Source organism: Crinia signifera, chromosome 2 (genome assembly GCF_055691185.1).
Source record: "Crinia signifera chromosome 2, ASM5569118v1, whole genome shotgun sequence".
Lineage (NCBI taxonomy): Eukaryota > Metazoa > Chordata > Amphibia > Anura > Myobatrachidae > Crinia > Crinia signifera.
The window spans coordinates 152,257,786-152,271,767 of NC_139218.1; the positions used below are offsets into that span (position 1 = coordinate 152,257,786).

A 13,982-nucleotide genomic window follows, 5' to 3' on the forward strand; every position below is an offset into this window, starting at 1 on the left:
GTTGACATCCAGCGATGTCAGCTGCCCGCCCCCTGCACCCACGTCACTGGGAGATTTGCATGGGAACGCCCAGTGTTTTCATGGGGATGCCCATGAAACGGCGGGCGTTTTCATGGGCAAGTGCCCTGGCCCCCCACACCCGCAGTCTTGGGTGCATACGCCCAGCGAACACACTGTCGTTGTGACCGCATGCACCATGCACAAAACATCGGTCCGCAGTCTGTGCGCGTGGAGAACCGATTGAACCAGAATTACCTCCTATGTGTATGTTAGGAACGGCAAGGGAACATATGGAGTTGTTGATTTAAAAAAAAAACTTGAATATATAATGAGATGAAGTATAATACTTACTTGTGTCCATTAAGAGAGGCATGGTGTAATGGAGTGTATCCTGAGCTGTCAACACAATTTACATTGGGGCCACGCCAGATACTGAGAAAATAAAATGAATGAAAAAAATTAATGCCATTGCAATCCACAAAAGTTTATAGTTGCAACATAGAATAATAAAAAAAAAAATCAGCTGATACTAATTATTAGTTTATTATGCCTAGATTTTAAATAAATATTACCGTTTAGAAGTTTGGGGTCACCCAGACAATTTTGTGTTTTTTTTATTTTTATTCTATCAATTTTTTATTGAAGTTTTTTGGTATAAGCAAACATTACAATAATATATAAAATAAGATGTAAATAAAAAAATAACATTAAATGATATATACACACATGGGCCCTTATTCTGGTTGGTGCGGCCAGAGCCGCACACGGGGCTCCGGCCGCACAAACCAATCCCCGCCCACCCTACGGATCGCCACGGCCGTCCGTACACGGACGGCTGGCGATCCGCATTAAAATGGTGGAGGCTACGCCTCCACCATGGTGGGAGCTGCCCCCTGCATTCGATGGTCGTCGACCATCGAAGGCAGGTCCGCACGCCGCGGCAGCTCCCGCAAGCTAAGACCACACGGACAATCGTCCGTGTGGTAGCTTGTATGGGGGCTGAAAGCTGACATCCGGCGACGTCAGCTTTCCGCCCCCATGAGTGGCGTCATGCCCTCATTACCATGCATACGCCCCGCGTTTGCATGGGAACGCCCATGAAACGCGGGGCGTACACATAGGGAAATGAGGGCATGATGCCTCTCACGCCCCTATCCGCCCCCTTTGCGGCGGACGAAATCCGTCTGCGGCGAAGGGGGCTGCACATGCGCAGATTCACCTCTGCGCATGTGCAGACCAAAAACATCGGCGGTACGGCCGCACGCGGGCCGTACCGTTCCGATCTGAATAAGGGCCATGGTGTAACATGGTTGCTGAGCAATTTTGGCTTAATATCTCTCAGCAATATATTGCTCAGTGTCTCGTTTTCATCAGCCACCTGCAATTTTGGCTGAAAATTGCAAGTTATTCTGTCTCTACACACGGGGGCGATAGGGGCTGAAATCGCTGGGAATATGGTCGCTGGCGACCATATTGCCAGTGATGGAAGTGTGCCCCGGCGATAAATCGCCAGGTGCGCGCTCCCGTTTTCAGCCCCATTCTAAATCGCTGGTCGCAGGAGCTTGCTCCTGTGACCAGCTGATTACCTATGCGGCTCCTTTTCATCAGCGACCATCTCTGGTTGCTAAAGAAAAGGAGACACTGGGCAATATATTGTTCAGCAATGCATTGCTAGCAATATATTGCAGAGCAATATATCTCCCCCGTGTGTGTACGGGGCTTACCTCATTTTGATTAGAAATCGCTGGTCACTGGTACAGTGCATTGTGCACAAGCAACCAGCAATTTTTAGCCATAATGCAGCGACCATGAAGGGCTCGCTGCGGGAGCACGCTCCTAGCAATTTCTTTCCCACAACACAAAAAGAAACACTGGCGATATGGTCGCTCATCAACCATTTAGTCAGCAATAATGTATGTGGAATATATGCATAAGACAAGATTATGGTATACATATTTCAAATCTTGTCTCATGTTATAATTAATTGCGGCATGCGCAATCGACCCACACCTATCAAGCCTAAGCGCAAAATTACCTACACAGGTCATATTGAGGTAAACACCCCGGTGAAGCTTCTGACACACATCCATATTTTATTTTAGTAGTCTATACCAGGACCCCCAAACCGGCCCAGGGAATTTGTTTAAAGTAATCTATACTTGTCAACAGGACGATGCATATATGGGAAATCAAGCCATCTATTTGCCAGAGACAACCATTTCCCGACTGGAGGACTGGATGAGGCTAACCATGTTCTAGCGATGCACACCTTGGGTGGGTTTATCTAGGATGCCCTCCTCAAATGCTGCTAGGATACAGATTGTTGGGGTAAATGTACCATGGGGGATTCCTGTCGTTGCTATAATTCGAGTAGCGTCCTGCCAAAATTTCGAAACATGTGGGCAGTCCCATATCATGTGCCAGAAGGCTCCTTCTGGCATCGAAGCTGGAGTTATACAGGAGTTAAACAGAAGGAAAACATAAGGAGAACAAGGAAGACTAATCTGTCGGCCAACTCTTCTGCTATGGACCGCATTAATTTACCTACTTATTCTGTATACCCTTCTGACTATATCATCCACTCATGCATCTGGACCACCTTGCTCCATTATTGCTACAAATATCATCTGCTGCGCCCTGAAACATGTGAAATCTAATTCCATTACTTATTGAATGTACCACTGTCTTAATACTGCCTTTTATGTCACTGTAGTATTCTCTTACATTTTCTTCCTGTTACCCCACACCGCATGCTATACCTCTACTATGCACAGCCTGCCAGTAGCAATCTACACTGTGTGCCTTACTCAGATGGCTGCATGGATGGTTTCTCCATTGGAAGGTTGCACCACCTATTGATATGTTCATATGTGGCTGGCATTCCTGGCCTTGGTCCTTGGGGTGCACTGGCAGTGGGCCATAGTGCAGGGCTGTTAGGGGTCAAGGGTGCAGGTGGAGGAGGGAGATGACTACTTTGCCCATTCTCCGTACCTGCTGCTTATGTCCTTACCATCCCTGCCATGCTCACTTCTTGCCTTTAGGTCTCCTTAACTGCACCTCATGTCACCTGTCTGTCTCCCCCTCCCTCTAGACTGTAAGCTCCTTAGAGCAGGGCCCTCTCCCCTCCTGTTCTCACAGCACTCTTCTTGCATTTCAATTACAGCTCTCTTACTCACCTACCATCTATACCTGCATCTCTTCTCGTTCACTTCCCTATATCTCAGCTGTATTGTGTACTAAGAATTGTACTGTTAATTGTGCTCTGTTTTTGTTCTTCTGTTGCGGTTAGGTCTTGTTCCGTGTACCCTGTACTGTTCTACTGGCTGCCTAGGTTCTGTGCCAAATATGTACCCTGTGTCACCCCCGTAGTGTCCTAAATCTGTACTGTTTTTACTTGCTACCGATCTGGCTGGTGCAATCACCAAGTGGCGCAGCTGAATGGCTGCCTGGGTGCTGTACAGCTCAGTAAATATATGCTCCCCATGTCTGTGTCGCTCAATAGAGTACATCTAGTATATATCTGTACTGTTTTACTTGTCTAACTATCTGGCTGGTGCAATCACCATGTGGCACCGCTGAATGGATGCCTGGGTGCTGCACAGCTCAGTTCAGCAAGCCCGGGAACATTTCCACAGGCGGACTTGGTCCCTATGTCCGTGTCCCTCATTAAAATGCGTCTAGTGCATATATGTATGTGTGATGTATATCCATACTGCCATTGTTGCTCGTTCTGATAACCCTTTGTATTATAGTAAGTGCATTATTTTTAATGCCTTGAGTCCTGTTGGAGAAAGTGCGCTATATAAATAAAACTTACTTACCTATTCCTATCTCCCATTCTAAGTAGTCTTATGGGGGTTAAGGCCCCCATACACTAGAAATATTTGTCTGACCTGTAAATTGCATCTGATTTCCCTTGAACTTCCCCGGCAGCTTCCCAGGAAGGCTACATCCAATTTGACACATAGGGCCAAATGTAATAGGGTGAGAGTTTCAGAAAGTGAGAGATTTTGGGAGAGTTTTCCCATGTTTTTTAAAGCAGCAATCAATTACATGGCAAAATCAACCTGGTTTTGCAGTGTAATTGATTGCTGCTTTAAAAAAAAAAAAAGAGGAAAACTCTCCCAAAATCTCTCACGTTCTGAAACTCTCACCCTATTACATTTGACCCATGATGTGCCATTTTTTACATCCAATTTGCGTCAGATGAATCTCATGTGATTTATCTGATGCGAATTGGATGTACCGTAATTTACCGTCTTTTCACCTGGAATACGAATGTATATCGACCATAGTAAATTTGGCTCGATACGGCTAGAAATGGCTATGATTATGCCATTTCTGCTTAGTAAATTTCCCCATTCCCCAAAATCTAGACAAGCAAAGACAGATAAGCACTCTCATCAGCTGACACGTCTTATGTTCTGCCACATTGATGTTCAGTACATTAGGTCACTTAAGCTGTTAGCCACACAATATTCAGACAAAGTAAAACTACAATACGTGGTGGACACTGCTACAGATGGTAGAGAGGAACCACCGCAGCTGCAATGTCCTGAGTCGAAAGTGAGTTGTTCTCTCTATATACAGTACACTGAAATCATGCTTGAGCTCCGTAGCAGCACAGCACCTGATTGGTTATGCAGGTAACATCGGTACACTGACATCAGGCTTGAGCTCCGGCGGAGTACAGCGCCTGATTGCCTGTGCGGCTCTCTGTGGACTCCTGTGTTATTAAAATGTAAACACAGTCTATGGAGAGCCGCATAAGCAATCAGGTGCCGTACTCCGCCGGAGCTCAAGCCTGATGTCAGTGTAATGTATACAGAGAAAACAACTCACTTTCAGCTCAGGACATTGCAGCAGCGGTGGTTCCTCTCTCCCATCTCCCTGCTTCTTCCGGTGACGTGCTGCGGGGGGGGGGGGGGGTCAGGCGGAGGATGGTCCACTCCAGAGCTACACAATAGATATATCGGATCTGACCCATCATGGGTGCTTTTAAGCACCCAAGATGTGCCCAGATTCCGATATATCTTATCTTCAGCAGGTCCGACGCCCTGATCCAATCTGATGCTTACGGGACCGCGCATCAGATCAGATGTCAAACACATGCGATTTTGGGACGATTTCACCCGATTTATCGTCCCAAAGTGCCGGCATCGGGTGAAATCGGCCGAAAATCGCATAGTGTATGGGGGCCTTTAGGTTTACTCTATGAAATATAAAAAGCTGAATTTGCTGGAATCTAGAGGACGTGGAGGATATACTGGGGCTTCCCAGAGATGTTTTCAAGCTTCTTGTGATAAGAGTCATATGTCTGTCTCCCAGGCATCTTTAAGACAGGGCAAGTATATTTCATGGTGTGATGACAGGAGGTTCAAATAGAACCTAAAAATCAACAGAGTATTGCCAGCTAATAGCAGCAATTGTTCAGTAGGCGAGTCCTGTATCACCAGGGATTCAACAGGGAATTGTGTCTTAAGGCATTTACACACGGTGAGATTTTGGTAGTAGATTTTTACTAGATAGTAAAAATCTCCTAGAAGGTTAGCCGAAATCTCCCAGTTTTTCTCCTGCTTAGTCAAAATTGTCTAGCATAAATTGCTTAGCATAAATAGACTGTGTAGGTAAGGCAATTTTTACTACATCATAGGCTATCATTACTTAGACAAAATTGCTTAGTCAAAATCTCCAGTGCATAGAGCCAAAATCGCTCGCAAAATTGCTTAGTCAAAATTAGACATTAGCCAATATCTCACCATGTGTACAGGGCTTTATAGGCGCAAGTTGTAGGTATCTGAAAAAATGTACATGTGGTATAGGATATTCACACTGCAACTGTTGAAGCATTTTCCTGAGTATAGCTAGCCTATAGATGTTATATATGTTGGCTTCAGATCTCGCGTATTTGCAGACCAGACAATTCTGGGAAACCAGAAGCACCATCCAATGGAGTGTCTGGATCACATCCGTTTGTATGTAAAATATTGCTCATCTGCTTCCAAACTTGTACTACCCGTCTAAATAAAGGTAAATCAATTTAACATTTAACATTGCTGCTTAATAACATGTTTAAATGGCGACAAGCCTGGCAGTAGTCAAGACACCAGCAAGGCGGACAGTTTGGAGTTCCCATTTTCACTGACCCAATCAATCAGATGAGCCAGTTGAGTTTCATAATAGTACAGTGTAAAATATTGTAATGCCATGCCTCCATTATCACGTACTCAAGTCAGGGTATCCAATGTGATTCAAGCTCTCCACCCAGACCATCCAACAGACAATAGAATTCCAGCAATACAATTAAATATCTTAAAGGGGGGAATAAATTGGGGAGTGCTGTAACACATACAGTAGCTTGGACTGAACAGTCATTTTTATCAGGCTAATTCTTCATGAAACCGTGAGGGGGAGTTTTCCCCACAGAGAGACTCTAGATTTTAAAGTGGTTTATTTGGGGTTGTTCATAAATAAGAACATATTTGGATGGGTCATTAGTCACCTGGATACCTTAGTATTTAAAAGAGACCATCCATTTAAGTGGAAGTGGAATAATAGGAACATTCGGGATTGTAACCCTAAATGGAAGTATACAAGATATGACCAAATTTATCAAAAGCCCAGAGTATTTGCGTAACTCATTAATAAGTTCCAGCACTTTGGGCATAAAAGGATATCATCCACATACAAGGCTATCTTATCCTCTATGGGACCTATAGTAAAGCCTGTTACTGATTGAGTGGAGCATATAAGGCACGCCAAAGGTTCTACTGCAATTGCGAACAAGGTGGGGGAAAAGAGGTCTTGTACCTCTCGCCAGAGGAAAGGACGAAGAAGTAAAACTATTGACCAAAATCCTAGCTTGAGGACAGGAGTATAAAAGCTGGACCCATTTAATAAACCCTGAGCCTATACCAACTCTGGACATGGTCTCCCACAAAAAAGCCCACTCCACGGAGTCAAACGCCCTAGCCGCGTCAAGCAAAACTATCACGGAAGAGTGAGCGTCCCTGCGAAAGACCTGCAGGTGAGTGAACAGTCTCATAACATTAATCACTGTAGACTTGCCAGGCATAAAGCCAGTTTGATCCTAATGGATGATCTGTGTAATCACGAATTCAGCCTGATGGAAAAAAAAAAATTTGGCAAGAATTTTGTCGGTGGGTATCAGGGAAATTGGCCTATATGACTCAACTCAAGTAGAATCTTTCTCTGGTTCCAACAAATCTATTATAAGCACTTTGGACATGGATTGGGGCAGGATACCACATTTGAACAGTTTATTATAGAAATCTAGTAACTGAAGTGCATAAAAAGAGATATGCTTTTTATATAATTCCAGGGGAATGCCATCCAGGCCTGGAGCCTTTCCACCTGGAAAGGACCTAACTCCTGTTTCAACCTAGTCTATCCTTAGGGGAGAGTCTAGCAGGTCCCTTCGGGTGATAATGACGGCAATGGTATCACACGCAGGAATTCATGTAGATCGTCCTCTCCGCAAGTCAATTTGGTGCTGTATAATTGCCTGTAATAAAAACAAGAATTTGGTACTTACCGATAATTCCTTTTCTCCGAGTTCACAGGGGACACTGCAAGGTCTGCTTACGCTGGGTAGTTTGAGTGATGGTTGGAGTCGGCACTTTAAATTTATTTGACGTGTGACAGGCTCCTCCCCTCTATCCCCCCTCCTAACTCCAGTCTTGAAAAAACTGTGCCGGAGAGGAGAGAGAGAAAAGACCAGAAAACCCCCAGAAAGAGGAAAATAGAGACCAGGAAGAATCAGACACATACTCCTGCCATCGCCAGCCACACTGCAACTTACCCAATGTCTCTGCGCTGGGTGGGCGCTCAGTGTCACCTGTGAACTCGGAGAAAAGGAATTATCGGTAAGTACCAAATTCTTGTTTTCTCCTTCCTTCACAGGGGACACTGCAAAGTCGGTACTTGTGTATTTTGGCGGCGCCCCCGATGTCCGTCGTACGACGAACAGATCGCATCGCATCGCATGCCATGCACCCGATGGCATGCGATGCGACGCGATTTTGACCCCCTATACGACCAAAAATCGTATAAGCACCCTAAAGGGTGCTTTTGAGCACCCAAATGGGTGCTTACAATGTTAAATGCACCCCCACGCCACCCCCCACTATAAACGTGAACCCGAAGCGTGGCGAGCGCAGCGAGCCCGCGAGGGGCGGCGGTACGCGTCCTACGACCTTTTCATACCCCCACTATCCACGTCGGCGTGGAGTTGAGAATAGAATAGTGTGGCGAGCGCAGCGAGCCACCGAGCCCGAAGCGTGGCGAGCGCAGCGAGCCCCGCGAGGGGACGCGGATACCTTCACAGTTATACGCGTCCCCTCGCGGGCTTCACAGGTGTCCGTGGCGACGCGGACACCTGTGAAGCCCGCGAGGGGACGCGTTTACCTGTGAAGGTATCCGCGTCCGCTCGCCACGCTTCGGGCTCGGTGGCTCGCTGCGCTCGCCACACTATTCTATTCTCAACTCCACGCCGACGTGGATAGTGGGGGTATGAAAAGGTCGTAGGACGCGTACCGCCGCCCCTCGCGGGCTCGCTGCGCTCGCCACGCTTCGCTTGCCACGCTTCGGGTTCACGTTTATAGTGGGGGGTGGCGTGGGGGTGCATTTAACATTGTAAGCACCCATTTGGGTGCTTAACATAGTATAAGCACCCATTAGGGTGCTTATACAATGTTTAATCGCATCGCATCGTATGGCATCGTATGCCATGTACAATGGCATACAATTTCAAAATTGTATGCCATCGTGCTCTATCGTACGATATCGCGTCGCATCGCATACCATCGTATGTGTTATGGTATGCGATGCGATGGGCGCCGCCAAAATACACAATTACCCAAAGTCTGCTTACGCTGGGGACGTCCCAAAGCTACCCCCACGGGTGGGAGAGTGCTGAGAACATTGCAGAACCGCCCGACCAAAACTGGATGCTGCAGTTGCAAAAGTATCAAATCTGTAAAACTGGATAAACGTCTGAGAGCTGGACCACGTGGCCGCCCTACACAGCTGCGTCATAGAAACGCCCCTGGCCGCCGCCCAAGAAGGGCCAACGGATCTTGTAGAATGAGCTGAAATAGTCAAAGGGGCCCTAGTTTGTGAAAACACATAGGCCTGCTTAATTGTTAGACATATCCAACGAGCCAACGTCTGCTTTGACGCTGGCCAGCCTCTTTTATTGGCATCATACAAAACAAATAGAGCATCAGACTTCCGAATGTCCCTTGTTCTATCCACGTAAACCCTCAAGGCCTTGACTACATCCAAAGAACTGGACTCTCCCGTCAACCTGGGAACCACAATGGGTTGGTTCATATGATAGGCTGACACCACCTTCGGAAGAAAATCTAACCTCGTCCTGAGCTCCGCCCTGTCCTCATGAAATATGAGAAAAGGCGGCCGACACGAAAGAGCACTAAGGTCTGACACCCTTCTTGCAGAAGCCAAAGCCAGCAGCAAGATAGTTTTCCAAGTCAGCAACCGAAGATCAATTGATTCCAGCGGCTCAAATGTGTCGGACTGAAGAAACGACAGCACTAAAGGTAAATCCCACGGTTCCGTCGGAGTCCTTCCCGGTGGCTGTATACGGAGTACCCCTTTTAAGAATGTCTGGACTTCCGGCAACAAAGCCAGTCTTCTATGGAAAAACACAGATAATGCTGAAATCTGCACCTTTAACGATCCAAGCCGCAGACCCGCCGAAAAACCCGCTTGCAGGAAACGTAGCAGGCGCGCCAGACAGAACACCGTTGTGGGCAAACGCTTCTGTTCGCACCACCGAACGTATGCCTTCCAAATCCTATAATAGTGCAACGAAGTAACCTCCTTCCGTGCCCTGAGCATCGTAGGGATTACTTCCTCCGGAATCCCCCTTCTCTTTAGTAGGGTGGTCTCAACAGCCACGCCGTCAAACGTAGCCGCCCTAAAATCGGGGTAAGTGAACGGCCCTTGAAGTAGAAGATCTTCCCGAAGAGGAAGCCGCCAAGGCTCGTCCGCCAACAGACGTTGCAGATCCGTGTACCAGGAACGCCTGGGCCAATCCGGGGCCACCAGTATTACCGTTGTCCCCTCCCTCTTGATCCGTTTGAGTAGCCTCGGAATGAGAGGAAACGGCGGGAACAGGTAAACCAGTTCGTAATTCCACGGCGCTGACAGGGCATCCACTGCCGCCGCCGCTGGATCCCTTGTGCGTGCACAATAAAGTGGAACCTTGTGGTTTAGCCTGGAGGCCATCAGATCGACCTGAGGTACTCCCCAACGCTGTGTGATCTGAAGGAACACCTCTGGGTGCAGAGCCCACTCTCCCGGGTGGAGATCCTGGCGACTGAGGTAGTCCGCCTCCCAATTCTCCACCCCGGGGATGAAGATGGCCGAAAAAGCCAACGCATGACGCTCCGCCCACTGCAGAATTGGTGTCACCTCCTGCATGGCCCTTCTGCTCTTTGTCCCTCCTTGGTTCCGAATATATGCTACTGCCGTAGCATTGTTGGATTGAATCCTTACAGCACGTCCTTTGAGGATCGGCGTCGCCTGTACCAGAGCCAGACGAATAGCCCGCAGCTCCAAGATGTTGATCGACATCCTTGCTTCCTGTGCGGACCACCTGCCCTAAAATTGGTGATTCAGAACGACCGCCCCCCAGCCCCTGAGGCTGGCGTCGGTTGTGAGGATGGTCCAATCCTGCACAGTGAAGCTGCGACCTTCCAGCAGGTGCGTCGTGTTGAGCCACCAAAGAAGTGATAGCCTTGTTTGAGGATTCAGTGTTATCCGCTTGCGCAAATGCAAGTGGGACCCTGACCATTGACGAAGAAGGTCTAACTGGAAAGTTCGAGAATGAAAACGTCCGAAAGCAATCGCTTCGAAAGAAGCTACCATCTTTCCCAAAAGACGTATGCATACATGTGCCGTCAGCTGATGGTCCTGAAGAACTCTCCTGACTAAATCCTGAAGGGATTGAATCTTTTCCAGAGGGAGGAACACCCTGTTCTGAACCGTATCCAGGATTAGACCCAGAAAAATCAAGCGTTTAGACGGGATCAACTGAGATTTTTTGTAGTTCAAAATCCAGCCATGCTGAACCAGAAACTGGCATGTCATCAGTGCATCCCTCCTGAGCTGGTCCGCGGAAGATGCCTTTATCAATAGATCGTCCAGGTACGGAATCACGGTTATGCCTCGTAACCGGAGCGCCTCCACCATACAGGCCATTATCTTTGTAAAGACCCGCGGGGCCGATGCAAGGCCAAAAGGTAGGGCTTGAAATTGATAATGCTGATGCTGCATTGCAAATCTGAGATACTTCTGATCCTGCTCCCAAATTGGGACATGCAGATATGCATCCTTTACGTCGAGTGAAACTAAAAATTCTAGTGGCTCCAGACTTGCAATGGACTTCGGATAGACTCCATCTTGAACTTCTGATACAGGATGTAATTGTTGAGCCCCTTCAAGTTTAGAATCGGTCTTAACGATCCGTCCGGTTTTGGCACGACAAAAAGATTTGAATAGAACCCCTGACCGCGTTGGCCTGGCGGCACCGGAATAATGACCCTGGACAGAAGTAAAGTCTGAATAGCCTTCTGAATCCCATCTTGCTTTGCTGCCTCTACCGGTAGACCGGAAGTAAAGAATCTTCTGGGCGGAGGGGAGACGAATTCCAAGGCATACCCTCGGATCATAATAGACCGAACCCAATTGTCCGTGCAAATCTGAAGCCACTGTTCTCGAAAAGAAAGCAGTCGTCCTCCCACTCTGGGATCCCCCAGGTGGGCCGGAAACCCGTCATGCCACGGGCTTGTCTGCGGGTTTGTTTTCTGGACGACGAGAGGTTGCTGTGGAAGACAACGCAAAGGAAGACATGGTCCTGCCTCTTCCTCTGCCCGCCGCTGCTGCTGCTCCCCTGGGCTTTCCCCTAAACCTAGAGGAGCCCCGAAAGGACCGAAAGGACGGCCCAGCAAAAGGCCTCTTAGGGGGAGTCGGAGCTGACGGCAAGAAAGTGGACTTCCCCCCCGTGGCCTGGGCTATGAGCTTATCCAGCTCCTGCCCAAACAACACCTCACCTGAAAAAGGTAAAGCCTCCACCGCCTTTTTTATCTCGGCTTCGGCCTGCCACGACCTCAGCCACAAAGTACGTCTGGCTGAGATAGAAGAAGCAGAAATTCTGGCTGCCATTTCCGCCGAATCTCTAGCCGCTTCCCCCAGGTACACCGCCGATTCCCTTATGTGCTCTGCCAAAGGAATCAATTCCGCTCTAGGGCGACCTGATTGAAGCCCCTTTACCAACTCCTCTGCCCATACTTCCACTGCCCTGTTCACCCACGAACTGACCAGTGCTGGCCGAATTAAGACTCCAGCATTAGTGTAAATGGACTTCAGAGTTGTCTCCAACCTACGGTCAGAGGGCTCCTTCAAAGCCACTGCTGTAGGAACCGGTAACGTAGTCTTCTTGGATAACCGAGAGACCGACGTATCAGCTGGAGGCGGGGTTTCCCACTGCACACGACTTTCCTGAGGAAACGGGTAGTAAACATTAAACCGTTTAGACATTTGAAATTTCTTATCTGGCGTCTTCCATGCCTTAAGCAATGGTGCTTCCAGTTCCTCAGAGAAAGGAAAAGTAACCGCCGCCTTCTTCCTTCTGCTGAACAAAGACACTTGGGCCGGCGGATTCTCCTCTTCAATATCAAGAGTAATCCTAACCGCCGAAATCAAAGCCTCTATACCCTGAAGATCGTCAGATGACTAAGGCTCATCAGGATCCCGAACCTCCGCCACCTGCATGTCAGGGTCTATGGTGTGCGAAACATCCCCCTCCTCAGGAGCAGCCTCAAAAAAGACCTCCTCCTCGTCCTCTGAATCATGCAGCAAAACAGGCATAGTGCGCTTTTTCGCTGCCCCTGGCAGGGGGGGCAAAGAACTTGCCGGCGCCTGAACTGTTTTAACCAAAGAGTCCACCGAATGAACCAGCGCCCTGGCCCAGGAAGGCTCCGCAGAGGACACCGAAGACAGGTGGTTATAGAATACCTCCCTATCCCTACGGGACTCTGCTAGTTCAGCTGCAATTGCTGACATAATGGAACTCATGTCAGTAGCAGCAGACGCCTCCGGCTGCGGCCCAGGCACAGGAGCCTTGTAACAGGACTCACATAAATGTACACCCTTAACATGCTGGGTAAACTTGGCTTCACAGCGTTTGCAGACAAACAGCTTGTGTGAGCCCTTAGAAGGAGTAGCCTTGGAGGACATTGCGCAGCCCACACACACACACACACAGAGTATTATAGGAAGACCACCAACAGCCCCCAACAACACCCTAAAGGCAGATAGGGGAGAGGAGCCACCAATCCCACAATGAGCCCAGACCCCACCGCACTGTGTTACCAACACACTCCCTCCCACAGAACAGCAGCACTTACAGCACCGTTGAGCGGAGGGACAAACGCTGTGGACCTGGAAGCTGGCAGCGTTCCGGAGCCCTGAAGCCTGCCTCGTGGGGTAGAGAACGCCGACTGTGCGCTCCAGCCTCTTCCGGTATTTGATATCCGGGACGGCTGTCCACGCGCGAGCAGCGCGTCATCAAAAGCAGCTTCTGCCGGTCAGAGCGTCAAGCTGACCGGCGCCACACCGCGCCGCAGCGCTATCTTCTGCCTGGTCCCCCTGGTCGCGTGGCAGTGACCTCGGGCACCGAGGCAAACCGCGTGCGGCTGCGACGGTACCCCCCCAGCGCGGTGGCAGCCCGGTGGTCCGGGTCACAGAGGAACCCCGCATGCGGCGTCGACCGGACCCCCAGGGGGACTCCCTCGGAGCAGCGCAGACAGCGGCACACTGTCTGCCTGTTGTCAAAATAAAAATACATTATTAGAAACAAAAAAAAAAACAATCTCCTAAGGAGACCTGTGTCCGGGGACCGACTCCTCCGGCACTTTTTTTAAGACTGGAGTTAG

General features: G+C 48.8%; 1 protein-coding gene across 5 annotated transcripts in view; it reads right to left on the minus strand.

The window, feature by feature from the left end:
• Positions 1–13,982, minus strand: part of ANKS1A (ankyrin repeat and sterile alpha motif domain containing 1A) — a 145,849-nt gene that overhangs the window by 125,560 nt on the left and 6,307 nt on the right. For all 5 annotated transcript variants that reach the window (XR_014470387.1, XR_014470385.1, XR_014470388.1 and 2 more), the window contains exon 2: positions 352–432. Coding sequence is in view for 1 of the 5 variants with exons in the window: in XM_083173136.1 (XP_083029262.1) it covers positions 352–432 (81 nt within the window). In the remaining 4 variants the exon portion in view is untranslated. The remainder of the gene's footprint in view (positions 1–351; positions 433–13,982) is intronic.